Raw genomic sequence first — 25,805 nt, forward strand, 5'->3', positions numbered from 1 at the left:
CAAACAATAAGGGAATTCAGTATGCAACACTTGAAATCTAGAGAGAAAAGACGGGAGTTTTATTTTTTTTAACTTTTTTTTTTTTTTAGTAAACTCTACACCCAACGTGGGGCTCAAACTCACAACCCGAAGATCAAGAGTCACACTCACTAGCAAATAAACCAGCCAAGCACCCCAAAAAGACAGAGTTTTAAATACATAGTGTTGGGTGGCATTCTGGAAGGAAAAAAATAAAGGGCTGGATCTCTACCTCCCATTTTCTATCAAAATAAATTCCAGATGGATTCTAGTTGGATAGAAACCCAAAACATAAAACTTTAAAACCAACAGAAAAAAATAGAATTCTTTTATAATCATGGAATAAGAAAGACCTTTGTTAGTATGACACAAAATGTGTAGTCATAAAAGATAAGCTATACCAAAGTTAAAAATTTCTACAATTATCATTTGTTAAAAAAAAATGTCCATACTGTATAGATGTATGTACAGACTAGCTCTGGAGAGACACACGTAATACTGCCAACAACTTCTGGGGAAGGAGGCTGGGGAGACTTACACTAGAACTCTGTGTTGTTTGTGTGTAATTACGTATTTCAAAAACATGAATAATTCTTGTGTTGTCTGCTCCTAACCATCAGCTTAAATAACTGAAAGCCTGCCATAAAAAAAAAAAAAAGTGCCTCACAGGAAACATCCAATATAAATATCCAACTGAGAAAGGACACAGGTATCATACAGTTCCTAGTACAGTCCTGACTATACAAGACATCCTTAAGTTATATAGGTAGCTCTTATTTGTCACCATCTTCTGACAACACTAATAGTTCTTTTGAAATATATCCTTACTATTTTCAAAGTTGGGGATTCTACATATGGTATCACACTGTACACTGTAACATAACATACGCCATTTTCCAAAAATAATTTCAGCGGACCAACACTAAATTAATCGGAATCTTGAAATAACCGCCATTTAGGCCCTTCTACATCTGATCACATTCCCTTTTGCACTCAGGCTCCAAGTCAACTGCACTGCTTGAACATCCCCTTGCTTTCCTCCATCCTTTTGAAAAAACACCATTCCTTCTACTGAGAGAACTTTCCCCATCTCTACTGAAATCATTCTCCCTAGCAAGGCCAGCTCAAATCCTGCCTATCCACAAAGGTAGAGAGCTTTGCGGACAGGTACACACACAAAGAGAAGGGTAACAAAGATATAAAAAGATACAAAGGCAGAATGGTCAGTTTAAAAAGTTATTTATTAAACAAGTTAAACACAACTAAAAGTATATTTAAAAGTCCAACATTATTGGATCCCTTTGAAACATCTATTCTAGAAGAAATACTTTGTCAAACTAATGGTAAGAGAAATGATAAAAATAGAACAGATATGAAAAACATTTTAAACAACAATAAAGCACATGGTAAATTCAGAAATAAAAACAAACACACACAAACTGTTTAAGTATGAAACCAAAATATTTCATATATTTTTAAATGTTTCTGGTATACTCACATGAGGGCTGACTTGTCTGAGTTAGTAAACATTATATAAACACCTTTTTAAGGTATCAGACTTTGTGTTATACAGAAATAATTTTAGATTATGTGTTGGATGTGTAAACTGTCCACATTTAACAAACATACTCTATATATGAACATATTCACTTATACTTAATGAAAAAAAAAGAACTTATAATTTAAACATCTTGATTTGAGAACTGTGGATTTGATAGTTCTATTCAATTCCAACATTATAATCCCCAAATGCACTATCAAAAATGCTATCCAAAAAAATTTTTTTTTAAAAAGAGCTGCTTCTGAACATTTCCGTATTTTAGGGCAAAAAAAAATACCAAGTATCTGTGTTCACAAATTCTGATGTTTAGCCTCTACGGTTAACACAAAAAATACCATGTAATACAGAAGGTTCCTATAGAAAAGCCTCAGTCTTTCTCAGTAGTTCCAAATAGCGTTATACAATATTTCACTGGAAACAGTGGTTTCACCACAGATCTGGCAGTAGCTTGTTTAAAACATAACTTTGCCCCATAACATCCATCAAAGACTTTAAAACATAATTGATTTTGGCAGTACACATGAAGACCATGATGTGAATGGGAACTGCCAGTGGATCTGAGGGCCTTTTTGAAGTTTGGTGTGAATGAGTGTGTGTGTGTGTGTGTGTGTGTGTGTGTGTGTTCTCAGGAGGAAATGGGATGAAATGGTTTATTCAGAACTATAAAACATTTTTCTAATTAGATCTCAATTGCATAAATAACATAAATCAAATGTTAGAATTTACATGGATTCTGAATTTCTATGAGAAAGGCAACTATTTTTTTGTCTGTTTCCATTTATCATTCTTTACAGAGGACAAAGCTTTAGTTATATATATTCTTCTGGACACTAAGGGAAAGTCTCCTTTGTCCCCGTCTCAGTCTGAAAGAGAAGGAGAACGTATAGACCTGCCACTGGCGGGGCTGGAGAAAGTGAAAGGCTCTTTGTCCTTCTCTTTACTATCATGCTTGTGCTTGTGCTTGTGCTTATGTTTGTGCTTCTTCTTCTTCTTCTTGTGCTCATGGTGATGGTGGTGATGGTGGTCGCTGTGTTTGGAGGACGCAGATTCCTTAGTAAACACTGAGAGTGGAGCTGTTGCAACTGGATGCATACTCATCTCCAAAGGTGATTGTTCTTTACCTTCAAGATTAAAAACACCCAAATGAATTCCTGTTGATAACAAAGAAAGTGAAATGAAAGTAAGAGGGAGCTGACGACAGTATAGAAAAGAGGGATTCCCAAGTGTTTAACATGTCCATGGAAATATTTAGGAATGGGAGAAGTATCTAAATAAGATATTCAATTAGTCACACACAGGTAAGTATTCAGCACTGTGGCCAGGAAACAGAATATTTCAATTCCTTACAGTTTATACCAATTATGATATATACCAGTGTGTTACCAAACCATCTTTTAAAAGTTAGCATTTATGTTTTAAAGTATTATGAAATGATAATAATGATGATCATTGTGTGTGTGTTGTTAGTTAAGACCCACATTCATCCTTTAACTGTAGCTCCTTCATCTACAGTTCGACCCTAAGATACTGGGCAGGGAAATGGCAGTACTTTATTTCTGCCACCTGAAGAACCATTTATACACACATAAACATCTTATGCTAGTCACTGATAATAATATCACGGCCAAAATCACACTTCTATAGTTCCTTAAGGTAATTTCTTGGGAACAGACAGGGAAAAGTGAACTTTTTAAGTAGATTCAGTGCACTTAAGAAAACCAGAAAAGGCAGTGAGTCTATAAAGGGAACATCTCTACTTAAAGACAAGAGTAGTGTCACTTAAAAAAAAAAAAGAAAGAAAGAAAGAAAGATGAGAAATAGGAGACCTGTGCTCTTGAACAGATTCTGCTATTAACTTTCAGCATGCATTTTCTTTCTTTTTATCTCACCTTAAAAAAAAAATCAAATGTTTTGGAAAGTTCTTTCCATTTAACATTCCATCAGTCCAGGAAACTACAGCAGTAGTTCTCAGACTCTGGTGCACAACAATTTCTTGCTTCCTCCCGATGCTACAATCCTTGGGCCACACCCCAAGGAAGACTTCTTTCTGTGTGACTCTGGACTGAGGTACTGCTTTACATGCAGCCAGCTAAGAAGAGAGCCCAAGGATCATCTCAGATACCCGCCTTTCTAAATCTGGGTGGTTACCAAATCTCGTTGGTTTTCACGTACAAATATCTCTTTCATCTGCCCCTACGCTGTCTGCAACTGTATGAATTCAGAACACCTCACCTCATCCGGATGGTGGTACTAGTCTCCCGTGAACTGGTTCCTATGCCCGAAGTGTCTTATACTCAAATCCGTATTTTACACAGCTGCACAGAAGCTGATTTTGCCCCACACGGGTTATTCGGCAATATCTGAAGACACTGTTATTGTCACACCTGGGGTAGGACTGAGGGAGGAAGTGATATGGGCCTCCCATGGGTAAAGCCTAGTGATGCACAGGACATCACACCATGCATAGGGCAGCTCCTACAACAAAAAATTCCCATGCCCAAAATGTTAATAGTGTTTAGGCTGTAAGACCCTGCTGCGTAGTGATCTTCCAAAAAAAAAAAAAAAGCTATCCATAATTATGTGCTTAAGAACTCAGCTGGTTCTAAAAACAACAAAAAACCACTCAGTTGGTTCTACCAACAGAATAAAAGCCAAAGTCCTTGGACTTAAATGCAGCAGTTTCTGAAAACATAGGCTTTCTCCAAACTAGCTAAAAAAAAAAAAAACAACCTTTTCACTAAAATGGACTTTTTAAAGTAAATTCTCAGCACTAATTTCGATCCAAACTAGCCCCAAACCATGGTTCTTACCAAAACAGACATCACCACAGAAGTTTCCTAAAAATCAGTTTCAGCACTGATTTTACAGACAGTTTACAATCTGTCCTGAACCTACCATTCCAGCCTTACATTCCGCTATCACTTTCTATGCACCTGAGGGTAGCCCTTTACTAACTGTGAACTTGTAAATGCTACTTCCTACGCTTGAAATGCCCTTCCCTTATTTGTCTAACTCACCAATTCACTTAACAAGTAACAGGAACTATATGGGAACTGGGGAAAATAGTGATGAACTGGACAGATCTCAGTCCTCCTGCCATTTACATACTAGCTGAGAAGAAATTGAGTAAGTACAACCAAGTAATAAAAAGACAAAACTCAGTGAACCAGTAGCACAAAAGGAGACTTAAATCAGTTGTGGAGGGATCAGAGGCAAACTTCTGCAAGGAAGTATGTTTAAACGGTAACCTGGAGCAGACAAAAGGGAAGGAAAAAACATTTTAGGCTCTTTAATAATTTAAAACTCAGCTCAAATGTCATTTCTTTAAGAAGTGCTCCCCAAACTGCCCCAAAAGAATTCGTTCCTTCATGTTCCCACAACATAATATGGAAAGGGAATTACAGCACAGAGGACTCAAGTGACTTGCCCGAGGTGGCACCGGCAAGTCTGAGCTACAAACCCCAAGAGCCTGCCTCCAGTGTGTGCTCCTAAGCACTCCGCCCGGCAGCACAGCTTTTCGTCTGTGGGGCTCTTTCATTCCACTCCCAGCGTCTTGAGAACAGGGAGCTCATCTCTTTCATCTTTGTATCCCAGTGTGCCACCCGGTATCTAGCACGCCCTCCATCTCACCTCCCCACCCCTGCCGAAGCTTGCTAAACATAAATGAATGAATTCATACAACAGAAATACCTAATAGTTGTGTTTCTTTTAGAGAGGATGTCTGATGAACTCAGTCCAACTAAATGCAATCTGAAGGTCACTAATTTTGAAGGAAGAGGGATAAAGCACAGAAACTATTATAGACCATTTATTCAACTAGTACTACTATAATTCTTTTGTGTCAGGCACTGTTCCAACATTTCAGGACAAATGAATAAACCAAAAATTCTTGCCCTCACAGATTATTCATATTTTACTACTACAAAATTATTGTTTTACTTTCATGATATTTTGGTAAAGATAACACTAATAATGATGCATAAGCCAATTACAGAGATTATTTACATACAGAGCAAGTTTTGGGATCTGTATCTTTTGCAATAATTGGTACCAAGATAGTATTCAGAAAAATTTTGAGAGATATCTGAATTAGAGTATCAGCCAAATACGCCACTGTAAGATTTTAATTTAGATTTTAAATAAATTACACGAGTATGTTTCCAAAATATGAGAAAACAGGTCCATACCTAACAGGATACAGAGCAAGGTGATAAGGAGAAGTGATGATAAGAGACTTTAAAGCCTCATGAACAAATCCCTTCAGATCCTACCTCATGATTTAGTCTACAACACCAGACTGTGAGCTTTCCAATTGGCTGTCTGCACTATTAAGAGTCTGAGGTCCTCTTCTGCACTGAGAGAAGTTTCATCATCCTAAACACCTGCCAAGCAACTTGGATTGCAGAAAAACCAATAATTACACTGGAAACTGTACTTCCTAGCACAGACAACTGCCAAAAAGACAACCAAGTGTACTTGGGTATACTCTTTTCCAAGGAATACTTATAACCACTTCAAAATCCAATCTCTTGTCTAGTGGCCTTATACTTAGCATTAAAGATACACTGATTATAAATCTTGCATGTCTCTTGATTTGTATTTAGTCTATTAATAAGACAATGGATTAGCTAGATCCAAAGATAAAGGTGTTAGGAACCAGGGCTCCCAGGACAAATGACTGATTTTGGGCTGGGCAGAATATTTACAAAATTAACCTGAAAAATCTCGTATTATAATGGCAAGGAAGTTAAGTTCTTCTCCACAGACCCAAGAATCAACTTCTAAGAGGTTCTCACTGCCCCAAGATGGGACAATTGGAATAATAAGAACAATAACTAAAGGACTGGAACTGATTATTCACCATTGGAGGATGCTAGTTAGCCAACTCATTATTTGGGAAATTGTTAAATAAAAAGAGAAGCCATTATCTTTCTCCTCCTGTATAATCTATACCACTGGGTCACAACAGATGAGGGGGACTTTAGCTTTACAGAAATAAACCAGTTTATAAAAATGGACAGATGAATTAGAATATCACCATCTTGCGGGGGCGCCTGGGTAGCTCAGTCCGTTGAGTGTCTGACTCTTGATTTTGGCTCAGGTCATAATCTCAGGGTCGTGAGATTGAGCCCCACATCAGGTTCCATGATTAGCAGGGAGTCTGCTTGAGATTCTCTCTCTCCCTCTGTCCCTCCCCCTGCCCGCATGTGCATACACTCTCTCCAAATAAATAAACAACATCTTAAAAAAAAAAAAAAAAAAAGAATATAACCATCTTGCAACCCTTAGTGAAATAATGGATCTAGGTCTTAAACATCTTAGTGGCTAACCTCATAAAAGAGTCAACTCTTGATCATAGGAAACAAACTGAGGGTTGCTGGAGGGGAAGGGGTGGGGGATGGGGTAACTGGGTGATGGGCATTAAGGAGGGCACATAGATGTATGAACACTGGATATTATATAAGACTGATGAATCACTGAACTCTACATCTGAAACTAATAATACATTAATTGAATTTATATTAAAAAATTAAAAATAATTAAAAAATAAAATCTAACTTCCACTATTTAAAAAAAATTTTAAAAAAAAGTCAACGAGACATTGTATGTTTCCAGATGGAAGAACACAACACCACCTATAAACCTGAATAAATTAGCTTCTATATCCAACTACAAATTTACAGGAAATAAAGAGGACTCTAACACGTTAATTATACTATGATATAGAATTAGCAAAACACAGACTTGAAAACTACAGATCAAAGCCCTGGTTTCTTTAACAAATACATTATAAAAGGGAAGAAAAGAGAGAAAAAGGTAAACATGAAACTTTAAATTTAAAAGGATGTAAAGGACATATCAGCCAACTGCAACGTGTAGACCTTATGCGGATAATGATTCAAAAAATAAAGTGTTAAAAATAAATATTAGAATAATGGCATAAGTCAACTGAAACTTATACAGTGACTGGATATTTAAAAATATGAAAAAAATTAATTTTTTAAAGAATAAGAATGTTACTGTGGTTATGACTTTTTAAAGTCCTCATCTTTTAGAGATATATACTAAGTTGTTCATGAAGAAAGTGATGATATGTGGAATTTGTTTCAAAATAATTCATAAGGGTGGAAATGGGTAAGGATATAGATTATACAAGATTGACCATGAGCTGATCACTGTAGAAGCTGAGTAATGGATACATGGGGGTTCATTATACTAGTCTGACTCCTTCACAGTTTTCCATAATAAAGTGTTTTTTAAAAAGGAGAAGTTAAGGCAGTTTGGCACTATGCATGAACATGTTAAATGCCCATATTCTTTGATTTAGAACGTTCATTTCTAGAAATCTATCCCACATATGTGCTCATGCATATGTGCAAAGACACATATACAAAAATATTCACCAGAATAGTGTTTGTAACAGATCTGATAAAACCTAATGATACTCTATCACCACCACACCCTTTAGCTCTTAAGTTTTCACTTATTATAGACAATATATATTTCTATGTATTAAGATTATTTAAGAGAGAGAACATGTGCGTGTGCGGGGGTGGGGGGGGGCAGAGGGAAAGGGAGAGAGACTCTCAAAGCAGACTTCCCACTGAGCCAGGCAACGCAGGGCTCAACCTCGCAACCCTGAGATCGTGACCCAAAGCAAAATCAAGAGTCCAAAGGCTTAACCGGCAGAGCCACCCAGGCCCCCGACAAAATATATTTTTTTGTTTGTTTGCCTAATCTCTCTCTTTCCTGGATAATTTTACCAGGTCTAAACCAAGGTGTTAAGAAAGTACAATTTCCTTCCCATGTGGAATTGTATTAGCAGTCAGATCTGGGACACACAGGAGTTGACTTTCACACTAGCATGAGGTCATGTTTAGAATCTCTACTGAGAAAAATGTGTATATCTCCATCCTCATGACACATTTACACACATAATTTCACATATCATTTCAGGGGTTTACAAGCTAAAGAAAGTCCTTTTAGTGACCTGAAATATATGTCTCTATGATAGACAGCATATATATCAAAAAAAGGAGATATATGTAATTCATAATATATTTTCCTATTTCATGTTATATGAAAAGAACAAAACAAATGCTCCGTTTTGTTGTTCTACCCAACATAAAATCTTTCCCAGAGAGCTAGTAAAATGCACTATGGATAAGGATTTTAGCTGCAGTCAATTTAACAAATGCAAAATCAACCAAAGAGGTACTTAATAAAAGCCTAATGCGGAAGCTTCTCAGCCCATCTGATTAAAGTGTCAATAACCTGCTAATTCTCTTAAATACATTCACATTAGGTATATGTTTAAACTTAGCACAAAACCTGCAGTTTTTATTAGGGAAAGTGTGAAGTCTGGTCTTTGGATTCTTTGGATCACTGTAAAAAATAAAGTGTAAAATTAGATCATTAAAATTTAAGTAAAAAAAAAAATCAAAGTCTGTTTTTCATATTAGAGTTTCAAAAGAAAGAACTAGTACTCTCAAGATATAGATAGATAGACAGATATAGATATCTTTTTTGTGGGAAAGATTTCATGCACTCGAACAGTGCTTTTCTGACTTAGGCAAGAAGGTGTTACATACACAGCAGACCTAGCTAGGCAAAACCGCAGGAACTCTCCTTCTTTTCTTCCCCACAGAACCGCCAGGGATTTCCCTCTTGCACCTGTGCCTGTCACTCCTCCTCTGTGCTTCACACAAGCCTTGCAGCAACTTGGGACACAGACCGGCCGCGTCGGGCCATCGGACAGCTGCAGTGGTGGAGAGGACACAGGAGGCTGTATGGCCTCCCGTCCTTACCTCAGGGGAGGGAAAGGTGATAGTAAAGGAAGGAAGGAAAATACCCCTGCCATTTCTCTTTTCTTACCCCCAAATGGCTTAACCTACCACACATATCATCCCTAAACTAGTCTTCTATCAGACACAAGGAAAGAGAAAACTGGAGGAAAAAAGAACAAAAAAGAAACTATGACCTATCCACTACTTAACAGTTTCCACCTCTTCTTTTTTTTAAGATTTTATTTATTTATTTGACAGAGAAAGAGACAGAGCACTAGCAGGGGGAGCAGCAGACAGTAGGAGAGAGAGAAAGCAGCAGGCCTTTTTGGGAGCCGGATGCGGGGCTCAATCCCAGGACCCCCAGGATCATGACCTGAGCTGAAGGCAGAAGCTTAACCGACTGAACCACCCAGGCACCTCCACCTCTGCTTTATTTTACCTACACCCCATTTGTTTTCTATCCTCCCCCCGCAAGATGACATCTGCAACACATTCCAGTTCTCAATCATCATCTGGTTTGTTGGTTCTAAGGGAGCCATCTCAGAAATCATCTCGGCTCAAAAAAAAGGAAGCAGGGCTCCCAATATCAAAAGCCTTGGACCAAAGGAGATAGCATAATTCCAGCGCAACACAAAATGGAAGGCACATCCCTGCTTAAGAGGACCTCTCAGGTAACTCTTTTTCAAGAGAAGCTGGAAATGCAGATTTTTATTGTGTAATCTCTTTTTAGTAAACTACTTCAAAAATTTTTGCAAGACTCTACCGACCAAGTAAAAGATGCCTCAGTTGGATGTGCTGAATAAGGCTCCAAATAAGGCTCATTTGTGAGCTCTAATCTAGAATCCCTTAGAGAATTAAGAGAGGTCACAGCTTCCCTTATACTGATTCTAGGCCTCCTCTCCTCAGCTCTCTGCTCACAACCTCAGGCCAGGCTAGCTACCACCCCAAGAGACCCTGGCTCCTTCTGGGAGGCAGGAAGAAAGGAAGTTCCTGTTTTACTGCCAACTTTGAGTTAGGCTGAAGTTGTGCTTCTGACATTCCAAAAGATGGAGCTCTAAGTGCCCCTTCTCTCAAAAACATTGTTACATACAGTGGCTAGGCTTGATACTTTTATTCTTCATGTATGGTGTAAGTTAAAAGGGATTTTAACTTTGTTGGCTAGTTTCAGAGTTACCTATCAAATGTAACAATGTGTCTATGGGAAAACACGTTTAGAATTCCACAATAAATACATGTACAAATAATCTTCTGGAACACTACCATATGCAAAATGAAGGTTTTCTAAATTCTAATAATAGCACTACTGAATTTTAAAACTTGCTCACAGGCCACAGGGTACCAAATAGCATAAACACGTTTAAAGAAAATTACAAAGGCACATTAAAAATATATTCACAATTATGTTTTACAGATCAGTCCAAATAATATACTGGTATACATTTTGCCTCATGACTTAAAGGGTCCTAGCAACCAAAGCTAACATTTTAATACTTTCCTATTCCCCCCACCATTAGCCCTGTATCTCCTCCCCAATCTTCCCACATGATGTCATGAGAACTACAAGACTGTAAAGAGAGATTCCACAGAAAAGTAAAGATGGTTTTTTTAAAGCAATATGGCACTATGATACAAAGGCACATCAGTGGGCACAAAAAGGTGTTAACTCCATAGGTTAGTGTGCCACATCACAAAGAAAAACCAAACATATTCAGATTCTTTTCTGGAACAGGAATTCATGCACAGGCAGAAGCACCACTCTCAAACTATATCAAGAGGTCTGAAATACCCTGAGCTTTATCGTTTTTAAAAATGTGGGAAATTTTTCATATGTAGTAAAATTTTCATAAGTATAATGGTAATAAAGCAAAAATTAAAAATAAAACCAAGAGAATATAAAACTGGCAAGGCCAAGATTTGTCAAAATTCACTTATCAAAGTAAGTGACAAGGTCTCCAGCCAATCTCCTTCTGAAATAAATTCTGTATGAATCTATTTCAGTAAATGCATAGAGCAGCACACAGAGAGATATAAAAAAGCAACAGTCTGGGGTCTCAATACCAAAATATTCTGAGATGTTACTTTAGTTTGAATTTTCACAGTTGATCCTTAAGCTCCTTAAATCAATAAACAGTTACTCTTTTGTTTGTATCATAAAAACATGGTTTATATAAGCATAAAAACATGGTTTATATAAAAACATGTTGTAATCTTAAAAGCTGACTAATGACTTCTGGAAAAACTATTCTTTAATATTTTGCTTATGTATCTTGCTTTTCATTCCCCGTTCCTCCAAAACTTGAAGACTGAATCTTTGTTCAATAGCACTGAATGCTTACTCGTTATCTAGATTACAATAACTTTTTTTGTAAGCAGCTAAGTGGAAGACAATGTAAAATAGAACAGGTAACAAACACATCTGAACTGAATTATTTTTCATAAACTTAAGCCCAATTAGTATTTAATGACTGAAAAGACGGAATATCTTAGTTTTCTAGTATGGCATCTAGTCTTCAGGATTGACCATGGATGACCAATTGTAAAACTTTCAGGGGGAGACGGAACGGAGAAATACGTGGTTGACTTTCGCATTTTGTAAAAGTATGAAAGGTGCAGATTTGATAGTGTCTACTGAAGTTGGCATTTTTAATGTTATAATATTTTAAGAAAAATCACTGCAAGAAAAGAGCAATAATGGGTATTTTTAAATGGCATAATGAGGGATGATTTTTTTTTCCCCTTTCTACTCTTCTTCTCATTTCCAAGTTTTATATAACAGGAATGCACTATTTTCAAATAGTAAAAAGTCTAGTTTAAAATATTCTTAGGGGCGCCTAGATGGCTCAGCTGGTTAAACATCCAACTCAGCTTAGGTCTTGATCTCAGGGTTGTGAGTTCAAGCTCCAAGTTGGGCTCCATGCATGGAGAGAGCAGAGCCTACTTAAAACTAAATAAACAAAATATTCTTTATGTTAGATAATACAAAGTCAATGTGTTGCAAGAAAAGCAAGTCTCTAGATCGATATTTTTCATGTATTTTTTTAAGTTGATAAACTTTATAAAGTTTATAGATTTGTTCTTGAGCAAAATAATAATAATATTAATAATTTCACCTGTTCCCTTCCATGCAAGTTCCATACTCCACTGGGGTTTCGTGGTGGGTGTGCCATCACAGCCTGATGAGTGTTGGGGTATTAAAGCAGATCGGGAACTAGCTGGCCGATATTTAGAGAGCCCTATAATGCCAAAGAAAAGGGAAAAGAGGTATTTATTTCTTGGCTTACCAAAAGAAGAAAAAAGCCTGACATGTTTTCATAGGTTAACCTTAAAACTAGAAGCAGTTCAATAGTAAAATAGTAGAATTCTAATAATAAAAAGAATACTACTAACTACTAAAGATCCCATTTGATTTTAATCCTTTGTCATGGTTCCTATATGCTTAAGTCTAAGAACAACACACATTCAAGAAAGACAGTAAAGTGTGACTGGCCTGCTAAATATATAAACTGGATTCTACATTTGAGGTAGAAACCATATTTTATATTGTATGTGGAATTTTGCATATAGTAAAGTTTCCCTGGTTCCCCAAAAATTTGCTAATAAATTCCATTATAATACTTGCTCAACAAATAGGTCAAAATAATTTAGGGGTTACAGAAGATATTTCTGTATCACAAGATCTTGAGAGATCACAAGAGCAGGAACACAAGCAGGGGGAGTGGGAGAGGGAGAAGCAGGCTTCCCACTGAGCAGGGAGCCCGATGCGGGGCTCGATCCCAGGACCCCAGGATCATGACCTGAGCTGAAGGCAGATGCTTAATGACTGAGCCACCAGGAGCCCTACAGAAGATATTTCAAACAGGAAATGTTTTAGTGGCATAATGTGAACAGCATTGTAGGAGCTATCAGGAGACCTAGGTTCTGATTCCAAATTATCAACAAATTAGATAATCCAGGTGAGACATTCAGCTCATCTTGTCTCAATTTCTTCATTTGTCAAATGGAAAAGTGGTCATTCTGGCCCTGAGTTGGCTATTACTTGAGTGTGTCATTCAGGACAAGTGACCTAATATCTCTCTCTTAAGTTTACTTATCTGTAAAATGGATTGACCAGATAAATAATTGTTAAGATCTCTTATAATTAGAAAAGTCAAAGAATTCATGATCTTTCAGTTTTCAAATGTATCTTAGGCTCATGGTCTACCTGAAGCCAGTTCTCAAATTCTACTAGCTTATCCTAGATTACTAAATAGTGAAAAATAATTTAGGTCTCAACACTAAAATTTAATAAAAAGCAGACCAAGGTGGGTAAGGGGAACTCTGTACAAATATAACAAGTTTAAAAGAAAGGAAAAAAAAAAAAAGAAAAAGAAAAAATACCATTCAAATGTAAAAGTCATAAAAGACAACCAGTATAGGGTATAAATAAATACTCCCTTTTTTCCCAATAAAAAGAAAACAGGAACAGTACCCAGAAAAAAAAAAAGAAAGAAAGAAAAGAAAAATAGTCATATTCCCAATAAAAAATGCATTATAAAGTAAACTTGAGGGTGCCTGGCTGGTTCAGTCAGTAAAGCATGTGACTCGATCTTGGTATCGTGAGTTCAAGCCCACGTTGGGCATAGAGATTACTTAAAAAAAAAAAGTAAACTAAACTTGACTTATCATTTATAATTGATAAGTATCTTTTAAGTTATTACACTGGTACTATGCATACAAAAATGATAAAAGATAAATGAAAATTAATAAATTACATCTTACATATCAAAGTGGATGAACTTTAGAAGCATAATGTTGACTGAAAAAAGTAAGTCCTATTGGTATCATACCATTTTCATAAAATTAAAAAACAAGTGCAAGGGGCGCCTGGGTGGCTCAGTCGTGTAAGCGTCTGCCTTCGGCTCAGGTCATGATCCCGGAGTTCTGGGATCGAGCCCCGCATCGGGCTCCCTGCTCGGCGGGAAGCTTGCTTCTCCCTCTCACACTCCCCCTGCTTGTGTTCCCTCTCTCGCTGTGTCTCTCTCTGTCAAATAAATAAAATCTTTAAAAAAAAACAAGTGTAAGGAAATCCTGTACTTATGTGATACAATATAAAGAAAAGCAACAGAATGAGTAAGGAAAACTAAAAAAGGAAGCTGAAGATAGTATTTACTTGTAGTGCAAAAGCAGGTGAACAGAACCAGGAAGGGGCACAGAGGGAAGGACCCTGGCATGGAGCCTACAACAGAGTGGAGGTTAGAGTGGAGAGCAGGTTCACCAATATTTGTTTTATTACTATATTTCACACCTTACATGCAAGTTACATCAATGTTTCATCCCTGAAAATTATAAAATGGTGATGACATAACCTAGATATTAACTCTTCAAAAAGCATTATGGCACAATATATCAAGAACTGTGAAAATCTTCTGAAGGTAAGTATCTCATAATACAGTTAAAATTAATCTTTTCAGCAATAATATATCTTGGGAAATTTACCCTAAGAACAAAATTTGACAAAAAAGAAACAAAAGCTTTTGTATGAAGATATTCAGTGCGGAATTACCTGTAATAAATACTTGAAACAACCTAAATACCTACCAACAAGGAAAAGTAAGGTATATTACAGTATATCAACTCAATACTGTCTCAGGTACTATTTTCAAAAGGAAAGATTATGATGTTTGAGAGATGCATACAAAAATCTATGATATAATATTACATGAAATAGGCAGGCAAAAAGAGAAAGCTGTGTTATGGGGGCATTACCTTCAAAGTTTAAAATTATGGTTCCACTATTAAAAAGAAAATAGATCTAGTATTTTATTTTGAGGTTATTTGGAGGTTAAGTCTATTACAAAACAAAAGGAAAAAAAAAGAAACCAAAAAACCCCTTAAAGCTACTGGTAGGAATCTGTTGAATGAATTTTTAAAAAAACAAACCCAGAAGTATGCCAAATACTTTAAAAGGACCAAAATAAGACACAATTTTTAAAAATCCTTTTTAAAAATTTATTCCTTTGCTAATATGCAATATTATCTGATACAATCTAGTATTTTATACTAGCTACTTTTCAACTTTAAAGTTGTTCACTTGTAAATAAAGCAACGGGCCTTAAAACAGTAGTACCATGAGAACTTTCTTCATCACCTCCTGATGGGCTGTACACTAATCTTACCTGGAGTCGATGGCCTTTCAAGCATGTTCAAATGATGGGAAATAAATGCCTGGCTATCATGAACAGTGTCCATGTCAATTTCCTCCTCATCTTGAGAATTTGAAAACTAAAACACATACACAAAACAAAGGAGAAAAAGAGCCATTACATCGCTTTACGTTTTGATCTTAGCTCTTAGGAAAGGTAGCAGACAGGCCACAGAACATACCCCCACATCTTAAAAGGAAAAGTAGTCTTTTTCTCAAAAAGTACTAAGAGTAAGAAAATATTAAATGGTCCAGCCACCAAAAGAAGCTGAATGGATATTACTGAAAATGAAACAGCAACTAGAATCTACTCCTAAGTTGTGGGGAGAGGGAGTGAGCCATGGTAGACCACACACACATAGTTCCTCCCCCAAACAGAGAAGAAGTATGTGATAATAGAAGTTAAATAATCAGATGGAAGATCTTAAATGACATTTGGGTTCTTTTATGATTCAGTCTGCCCCATCTGTTCCTGCTAAGGAAAAACCAATGGAAGTATTCAAAAAGATTTATAAGAAGGTGAATATCCTACACTATTAATACAGGTTTAACCTGTATTTCTTACTCTGATTTTGAGTTTGACTTTACTGCTATCCTCATTCTTCTCCAGTATTTGACCAGGTTCTAGTGGGGACCCCAGTGGTGTATCAGCCTTCCTCTTCACTCCCTGCTGATGAGCTGACATATTACATGATGCTTCCTTGGCAAGGTGATCATCTTCCTGCGGCAATATTCAAGATCAAAATTAGATTTCTGAAGACAAGTAGCTCATATTATAGCTGAACACTAACAGCTACAGCAACCATGCAGATTAGAACATGCCCAGTGCCTAAAAATTATCAGCAATGGGCTTAAAATAAACTTCACCTTTTCCTGTCTGCTGGTCTTTTTTGGGGGAGGTGGGAGGTATATAAGCGAACTTCTAGAGCTTTCCCAAAAGAATGTATCTTTTGGTATCATTTTCTCCTCTTCTCCTGAAGACTCCAAGAATGAATGTGAATAAGTTAACATATATGGGCAAGAATTAGAAACATATTTATTTGTACAAGTTTTAAATATTCAGATTTGAAAGAGCACATTAATAAGACTCTTTTTTTTCCTATGGAAAGATCATCTTACTTCTTCATAACCCAAACTCTAGGATACATTTCAAATTTACAACAAATACGTACAACTGTATTCCAGAAAATCTAGGTGAATAAACAAATTTAAAATAACTATCACTAACTAGCGTAAAGAAAATTTCAGTTTTCAAGTGTCAAAACACCAGTAGGGAATTGCCAGGCAAGTAATCTGGTCTAAATATTGGCGAAAAATGAAGCATGAGTTATTGGGGACATTTTGTTATTAATATGAAAATAATTTCTGGAAAACTTTCTTTGAATTACAGTAAAATGATTATTATGTATCCTAAAGGTCTTTCTACAAAAAGTCTGGTAATTTTGTAATGCATAGCTAGAAATAAAAGCTTTTTAAAAGGCAAACACAGACACACATACATAAATAAAAATGTAATGCATCATCTCCTCTCAAATCAGCAGCTTACTCATTTACCTGACCATTCATTGTTATTTAATTTGACAAGCATTTGCCAGGCACTTATCATATGCTTAGAATTGTGCTAGGTATGACACAGAGTAGCAAAAAAAAAAAAAAAAAAGTCAGGGCCCCTGTGTTCAAATAGTTTGCCAACAGCATATATGGACAAGATTAAATATTCATTTCAATTTTCTACTACTCAAGGAAGAAATTCAACACTCAAGTACAAAAACACCATGTCATGACAAAAGGGGTAAATGGACTGGGAGCACATCATTTGTCATGTGCAGCTATGTAGTTTGTCAGGAGCATTTTCTAAACTGTACAGTGCTAAACTACTGTCAGCTAGCCATTTTTTTTAAGTGGCACATGAAACTTTCAGTGGCTTTAAAATTCTCCAGTCAGAAACAGCAGTTCTCTTCTCTAGATAGTTCTATATAATAAAACTACATCTTCCGTAATGCACGTGATTCTTACAGGGTTCTGAAATCCAACTAGCTGTGCGTGACTACTTGGATTAATCGCAGCTTCTTGGTTGCCTGCTATGGCCTCCGGAATTATGGTCGGATTCAAGACAGCTTTTTTCTCTTTTAGATTAAGAACCAACCCAAGCTCTGGTAAGGGCAAGCAGGAAGGTCTACTGAGGCCAAAAAGTGTGAAGTACAAGTCCACAGCACCACACCGTAACCTCCAGTCATGTGACGTTCCTAAAAATAATAAAGAAATAAGTCAGTATGTACATTTATCCATAAATTTTGAACTGCTCCAGAACCTATACAGAAGGAAAGGATTATGATGTCAAGGGGCCATCTAATGACCTAGGCTCCACTGGCAAACCCCGTACTCTAAAGATGCATCTTAACATAGATATTTAGAAATTGTTATGGAAGCATTAAATGCTTTCTTTAAAATATATATATATACTTGAGAAAGAGTGAGAGTGCGCACACTTATGTAGGGGAGTGGGGGGAGGAGAGGGCGAGGGAGAGAGCATCTCAAGCTGATTGTGGAGCCAACATGGAGTTTGATCTCAGGACCCTGAGATCATGACCTGAGCTGAAATTGAGAGTTGGAGGCTTAAGCAACTGAGCCACCCAGGCACCCCTGGAAGCAGTAAATGTCAGTGAATGAACTAATGAATTCTGTAATTGGAAAAAATGTTATCATTATGCCATTTTTTTTTTTTTAAGATTTTAGAGAGAGAGAGAGAGTGCTAGTGAGTGTGTGAATAGGAGGAGGAGCAGAGGGAGAGAAGCAGACTCCCTACTGAGTGTGGAACCTGACCAGGGGACTCCATCTCACGACCCTGAGAGATCATGACCTGAGCTGAAAGCAAGAGTAAGATGCTTAACCAACTGAGCCCACCCAGGCGCTCCAATTACACCATTCTTAGCAAATATTAGACATCCACTAAAAATTTAATATTCCCAAAACAGTAATTTTTCTGGCTTTAAATCTTCCTTTTAATTCCTCCTCCTTGGTAACTACTCCACATTCATTCATTCTCTGTTCATCTTGTCCTATTTTCTTCTTGAATAGCCCATTAGGAAGACAGCACTCCATGAGCCTTTATGAACCCTACCACTTGAAACAAATCTCCCATCAAATTTATTACTTTCAGGTTTTAAATATGGTAAGAAACTCTACAACTACTTAAAATAACATGATTAAAAACTTTTACTGAAGAGGAGGAAAATGTTTTGTTAAATGCCTATATATTTGTGTTGCTCTAGTAGGTATTTATTTAAAAAATAAAAATTAAAGGAAAAAGCAAACCCCAGAGATAGCAAAAGCTGGTAAAACACATACTGACCAGGAGAAGACTGTGTAGAAATTTGGTTTAAAGTAGTTGAGAGACTAGAGGCAAGTTCTTTCAATTTCTCTGATGAATCTCAGTCTTTTTTATCTCCAAAATAAGGGTTTTGATCTTAAGATTATACCTTATCCCATATCAATAGCAGATCAGAGAGCAAATCAATACCAGAGTTCTTTCTCACTTTCCCTTTTTTCCCCAACAGAGCACTCTAGGTAGATAATGCCATCAAATGGAACTGCCTGACAGGATGAAATCTGTTATCTAGGATTAGAGAATTGCTATGGTTTCTAGGCAGAATTTAAAATGATGTATAGAACTTAAAATAAATGAAAAGTAACATGTAAATTCTTCTGGGTAAGAAAAATCCTACAAACAATTTTGATCAATAACTGTGATTTCAAAAGAGGACCATAATGTTTAAAAAGGAGAAACAAAAGGGAAAGAAGTTGCTACAGCAAATTTTACACAGCATAAATATTAAGCTTTGTGGTTTTCAACAAGTATGAGAATGAGTAAATAAACTGCCATCAATCAAGTAGTGATTCTGATGAGACTTACCCCAACAGATAAGTATTTATGACATACGTTTTATGCAAGGGAAATTCATAGGGAAGGAATTATAATTTCACAGAGTTCATACTATACACACTACACTGTACTAGGCACCTTCCACGCCATGAACCAGCTATCATCGATCCTATTTGAGACATCTTCAACTTGGTTACTGTGTGAGAAGGTAACAGATACACAGCATTGTTAAAAGCAAAAGAAAGGCAAGAGCTCCTGAGGAGAATGAGGTTTTTATCATAAAAACTAGAGAAACTAGACACGGAAAGAACAGTACAGACTGAAAAGTAAGGATTGTATGCTGGAAATCCATTTCCTTCTCTGGAATATGCAGGTCTGGACATTTTAATGGTCTAACATTGCTTAATTTTTTGTAGGCATCCATTATTCTCCTCCTCGAAGCATTTTACACATGTAGGTTCCACAAAGGACAGGTATCAGATTCCTGAGCCTTTTATTACAAAGGCTGGATGGGCTCAAACCTCTGAGGGAAGGGAAGGAAGCCTGCCAGAGCAGTTAGCATGATCTACTCATGGGCATCGCAAGAAAAGAAGTGAACCTTAGGCATTTTATCAGTAAAGAAAACTGGAACGGTTTAGGGTACATTTACACTGGAAGAAAACTTAGCCTTGAAGATCAATATCACCTAATTACGTCTGCAGCAAATAACCATCCTGAACTATGCTGTAGATGACATCGAAACCAGTCAGGTAATTGAGTGTGAATTCCTCAAAGTTTTAAAAAAAAATTATTAGCAAATGGAAAATGTACATTTTGATGAACTAGGGTGTTTTTTTTTTTAAAGTCAGCTTAAAAATGATTAGGCAGCACAGTGAAGGCTGCTAAATGCACTGAACCCCTAAAATAAGAATTTTGATACTTTTTATTTCTATGTGGGCTTTTTGGTTTTGTTTTTTTAAGTTTAATCTATTTCAGAGAGAGAGGGAGGGAGGGAGAGCACGTGCATGGGCGCAAGACTGAGGGGAGGGGCAGAGGGAAAGGGAGATTCTCTGCTGAGCAGGGAGCCCAATGCAGGGCTTGATCCCAGGACCCTGAGATCATGACCTGAGCTGAAGGCAGAAGCTTAACCAACTGAGTCACCCAGGTGCCCCATGGTTTGTTTTGTTTTTTGAAGATTTTGGTAGATCTTCAATTTGGATGGAGGAATGAATACTATTTTGTTCCCGAGGGAAATTATTGATAGTATGTCTTCCCTCAAAGAAATGTACGGCTGATTTAAGATGGAGCTAAAAAATGAAGAGCAGTATTTCCTACAAAATTACAAAAGAAAAAAAAATCGAAGCTCCACTACATTTCAAAATCATGGAACAAAATCTTAAAACGGTTGTCATTATTGACAGTGCAATTAAGTTGAATGGCATAGTGGGGAAAATACTTCTGCTAAATTACCAGTTAGCTCTGTGATTTTGGGCAAGTCAGGTGCCTGGGCCCTAAAATGAGAACACGGATCTGAGATGATGCTTAAGATCTCCTCAGGTCAAAAATTCTATTATTTCAAATCAATCAATTCCATTAATGAGAGGCCCTGAAACAGCTCCTGATTTCTACCCTCAGTTACAGCATTTTGAAGACCCTCTTCTAGCTTAAATGGCCCCCATCACCTAAGTGGCAAGGAATGCTCATAATATATGAAAAATAAAACAGACCTTATTCACTCCTCTCAGGTCAAGTGCTGTCCATCCTGTCTCACTAGCAGTTATACTTTGGGACCCACCTTGCTTACTTGGAACAGAAGAGCAACATTCATGAAGAAAGTAGGAAACCCAGTTCCGATGTTCTCTACTCAAATCACAAAGTATCTAAAGACAAACCCCCCAAATAGCAAATTTGATACTAAAAAGATCTCTTCATTTTTTGAAGTAATTGCTACTAAAGCTGATCAAGCCAAAAAACTGCTAAGAAGAGAGGTCCCTTTGAAAACCACTGTTTCCAATACATTTTTCAACAAACCCAGCATTTCTTATTGATGAAAGAAGCTTGGAAATCTGAACAGAGTTGAGTCAGGCAAATAAGAACTGCCATAGGGCAGTTCTGTCCTGATTTCTCCATGCGTATTACACTAAGTACAAACATTTCACTCATATCCATGTGTGTATACATGTATGTAATTTCCTACAAAAAAATGTATTAATATGTTTTCATTTTCTTGACCATTTTTCTTCCTAAAAAGGAGCGTTCGGGGGGAGTAAACCAGAAGGCCAGAACTTTGAAATCTTCTGATGTTAATATCAAAGTTGTCTATTTTCTTACTCTGAAATGTGACAAATTCCATCAAGCTGAATTAGTTTTCTTTCATTCTAACCCCTAGAGTATAGTTGTACGCTTCCAAATACTAAAAAGTATGATGTAAACAGCCATTAATGTCCTGAGCAATTCCATAAATGTTTTCCTGTCATCCTTACAGTAATTGCCAAACACTGAAGAGCAACTTGGGAGTAATGGCTAAGATTTCTTTCATAATGATATACAATCTCTTCAATGCAGGCCTCTATCTTGAGAAATGAAAAAACACTGTTAATCAGGTAAGACTTGAGAAAGTACTTACGTTTTAAATAAAATGCAAAGCACCAATAATAAACTCCAAGTCCTAAGTTCTTAATTTTTAAATGTATTTTTTAAAATTATTGTCATGTTGGTCTATAATCCAGTATCTTACATAAAGCTATAAAAGGTAGGATTCTCATATGTTCTGAATTTTTAAATATTTTTCTTTGGGAAAGGAAAATCATTTCTTTCAGTGTGGAAAAAATATATATACAGCTAATAGAAGAGAGCCAGGTCGTAACTCCACCTGTTCCTCATTGTATACAGGATAAAATGCAAACTCCTGATCTATTTTTCCAGATAACACTATTTGTCAAACACCCTTTCAAAACTTGAGGCTTTTTCATATAATTCTCTTACCTAAAATGTCTTTCTCCTGGGCAAACTCTTCCTTAAGAGCTAGCTCAAATGTCACCATAGCACAAACATTCTGCCACTCCAGGCAGGGTTCGTGGTTCTATTCTTCAGGTTTCTAGAGTACTGTGCTCTTTTATTTCAGCAACTATCTATTTGTATTAAATTCTTATATACACAAAACATAGTATAGTGGTATATTGGAGGTGCTCAAGAAATAAATGGTGAATAAATGAATACTTGAAGCTTTAAAAAGAACTGACCATGAACAATGTGATTAAAAATAAACCTATTTATTTAAGATTCTTACACACCTAGGGACAAAGACCATATGATGTGAAAGCAGTTTCTCTTTAAAAATGTTTATTCTTTCTGAGGAGCATTATTCTTTAAAGGCTATATGGGAACTACAACAACATTTTGGCGGACAACTGAGGAAATATGGTTATGAGATATATACTGGAGTAGGCCATGTTAACGATATTGAGGATATGTAGGAGGATGTCCTTATTCTTAGGAATAAAGTATTTTGGGAAAAGTACCATGATGCAATTTACTTTCAAACAATTCAGGAAAAAAAAAGAGGTATGTATACACAAAGAAAGAGAGGGAAAAGAAAGAGGGAAAGGAAAGAAAGTACATATGGTAAAAAGTTAACAACTAGTGAACCAAGATGAAAATACATGGTCATTCACTGTACTGTTCTAAAAATTTTTCTAAGCTTTGAAAATTTTAAAAACAAAATGTTGGGGAGTAAAAGTTATGTGGGAAAATTAAGGAATGGGGTAAGATATCTAATATCTGTATGTATATGTACATACATATATAGCTGTGTATATGTGTGTTTTCAAAACAAAAACAGCTGGGATGATAGCAGAGTAGCAACCCAGAACTTAAAAGGTGAGCGCAGCTACCACACACCAGGCAGAGAGCAGAGACCAAGCAGTCCTAGGATCTCAACGGTAGAAGTCTGGGAACCCTCCTTCTGGTATACAGCCATTAGGATGACTCAGTTTCCAAGAGCCCCTAGTTTCTTTACCTCTCAGCTCTAAATACCCCTAGTATATTTCTAAAAAGAGTATTATTAATATTCATTAATGATATATGAATTTCAAAAGAACATGAATATAATTTCATATAATTAGTTCATTGGTCTTACTCTCAAATTAATTTCAATTTTTGAAATCCTAATGTTATGTATCCTACCACAATTACTCTCTTATTGAGAAGTTTCTAAAACCAGCTAAGCAAACTTTGATTCTTCAAAAGCACCTGATGACCACCTTCTGAAATGATCTTTCCTTAACTGCTATGATACGGTCTCTCTATACTATTTCAAATGGGTTCAACAAACTTTGTAACTATGCAAAGTCAACACATCTCAAATCCACTTGGGAATAGAACAGAAATAAATGAATATAATTAAATCCCTATTGTCCACAGTTTATTTGTTCTCCATATGTAAATCAAGATAATGTTTATCTCAGGGGCGCCTGGGTGGCTCTGTTGGTTAAGCAACTGCCTTCGGCTCAGGTCATGATCTCAGGGTCCTGGGATCAAGCCCTGCATCGGGCTCCTTGCTCAGCAGGGAGCCTGCTTCTCCCTCTCCCTCTACCTGCTACTCCACTTGCTTGTGCTCTCTCTCTCTCTGTCAAATAAATAAATAAATAAATAAATAATCTTAAAAAAAAAAAAAAAGATAATGTTTATCTCAAATGACCAGATGACCAAGGAGTCCCAATAGGGAGTGAGGGGCAGACAGAGTTCAGTAGGATTTAGGGACTTAGATGATATTCTAGTTCCTTTTGTTATAAGCGAATTCTCATTACCATTTCTTTTTTTTTTTTTTTAAAGATTTTATTTATTCATAAGAGACAGAGAGAGAGAGAGGCAGAGGGAGAAGCAGGCTCCCCGCTGAGCAGGGAGCCAGATGCGGGACTCGATCCCAGGACCCTGGGATCATGACCTGAGCCGAAGGCAGGCGTTTAACCATCTGAGCCACCCAGGCGCCCTTTTTTTTTTTTTCTTAAAAACAATCACAAGAAGATATATAGTAATGTGAAAAAATTATCATGATAAAATGCTGTTTTAATACCTTCATTTCAACTACAACTATGTACATACAATTCTTTCCCCCAAAGGCCAAATATACTTAAATGTTATTAGTGGGGAATGTAATAAAATTATATAATATTTTCTATTTTGGTTCAGATAAAACTCTGTAACACGATTATATTGACATTACCATTTTATAAAAAGAAACTTTAAAAATTATGGGAAGCCTGGCTGACTCAGCTGGTGGAGCATATATGACTCTTGATCTTGGGGTTGTAAGTTCGAGCCTTACACTGGGTTTAGAGATTACTTAAAAATAAAACCTAAAAAAAAAAAAAAATTAAAAAAAAAAAGGTATTTCTTAAATCAGATTCATTCATGTATCCCAAAAGTTCAGGAGTGGAAGAGAAATGAGCAATCCTCTAACCAATTTCCCTTAATGTCCAATGTCCTCTGAAAACATTAAAAACAAAACAAAACAAAAAACTATTCCCAACTATTCATGCCACTCCCACTGTTCATATTCCTCCCATTTATTTATAACTCTGAAGAGCTGAGCAATAAATTGTTTACAACTACAGATCTGTTTTGTTTAGAGAACTGCCACAGGGAATTCCAAATCAAAGCAACAACTGTACTTTATACCGAACACTATCAAAATTAAATACTAAAACATCAATCAGAGCTTGAATTTATATAACCACAACTTTCCAATGGGTTTCAAATGTCTTATAGAAATTGTTCCATTAATCTTAAACACATATTTATTTTGTTCAAGAAATCTTCCCTAGAAGGTGATAAGAGATTCTTTGTAATTCATTATGCTTTCCTCGAAGTTATAATCCATCCCAGTCATGGAATCATGCATTCTTGTTAAGAATATATTCAACACAGTTTGTGCCACATATTAACTATTAAATGATCCTTTACAAGTTCCTGAACTTGCGTATTCATCCCCCGGATCTAAATGACAGTAATCATAACATCCTTCAAGTACCACAAGTAGCAAAATATAAAACATTATGTAAACAGCAGCAATCATTCTTCTAGGGATTAGGGAAACCGTTAGAAAAATAATTTAGCTTTATCAGTAGAAACCGGTTTCTGTGTTTTCTGAATACTTTGAGGGCAAGAGCCATACTACTGTATTTCAATTTGATACCTGCTATGGTGCTTTTACTTGGTGTGTTGCACTATGATTATGAAACTGAGGGACAGAGTTATACAATTACTTAACATCACAATGCTAGTAAATAAAATAATTTCTAAAAATTTTTTTAAAAAGAATCAGAACTTGGTATTTAGTTATGATTTAGTGAAGTGGCCACCAATGAAACAAACATTTTCTGAATTATTTAGTTA

General features: G+C 36.3%; 1 protein-coding gene across 8 annotated transcripts in view; it reads right to left on the bottom strand.

The window, feature by feature from the left end:
* Positions 1-1,240: 1,240 nt before the first annotated feature.
* TAF2 (TATA-box binding protein associated factor 2) overlaps positions 1,241-25,805 on the bottom strand; it is an 82,243-nt gene continuing 57,678 nt past the window's right edge. For 2 of the 8 annotated variants that reach the window (XM_081816464.1, XM_081816460.1), the window contains 6 exons: positions 17,564-17,793; positions 16,415-16,528; positions 16,113-16,268; positions 15,522-15,627; positions 12,477-12,599; positions 1,241-2,730 (listed from right to left, as the gene is read on the bottom strand). In XM_081816464.1, the coding sequence (XP_081672590.1) occupies positions 2,438-2,730; positions 12,477-12,599; positions 15,522-15,627; positions 16,113-16,268; positions 16,415-16,528; positions 17,564-17,793 (1,022 nt within the window). In that variant the 3' untranslated portion in view covers positions 1,241-2,437. Of the gene's footprint in view, positions 2,731-12,476; positions 12,600-15,521; positions 15,628-16,112; positions 16,269-16,414; positions 16,529-17,563; positions 17,794-25,805 lie in introns of those variants that run through there. The other 6 variants (XM_081816461.1, XM_081816463.1, XM_081816462.1 and 3 more) reach the window with 6 other exon arrangements.

This window comes from Leptonychotes weddellii, chromosome 4 (assembly GCF_054177405.1).
Source record: "Leptonychotes weddellii isolate Sample4059 chromosome 4, ASM5417740v2, whole genome shotgun sequence".
In the NCBI taxonomy this organism is placed as follows: Eukaryota; Metazoa; Chordata; class Mammalia; order Carnivora; family Phocidae; genus Leptonychotes; species Leptonychotes weddellii.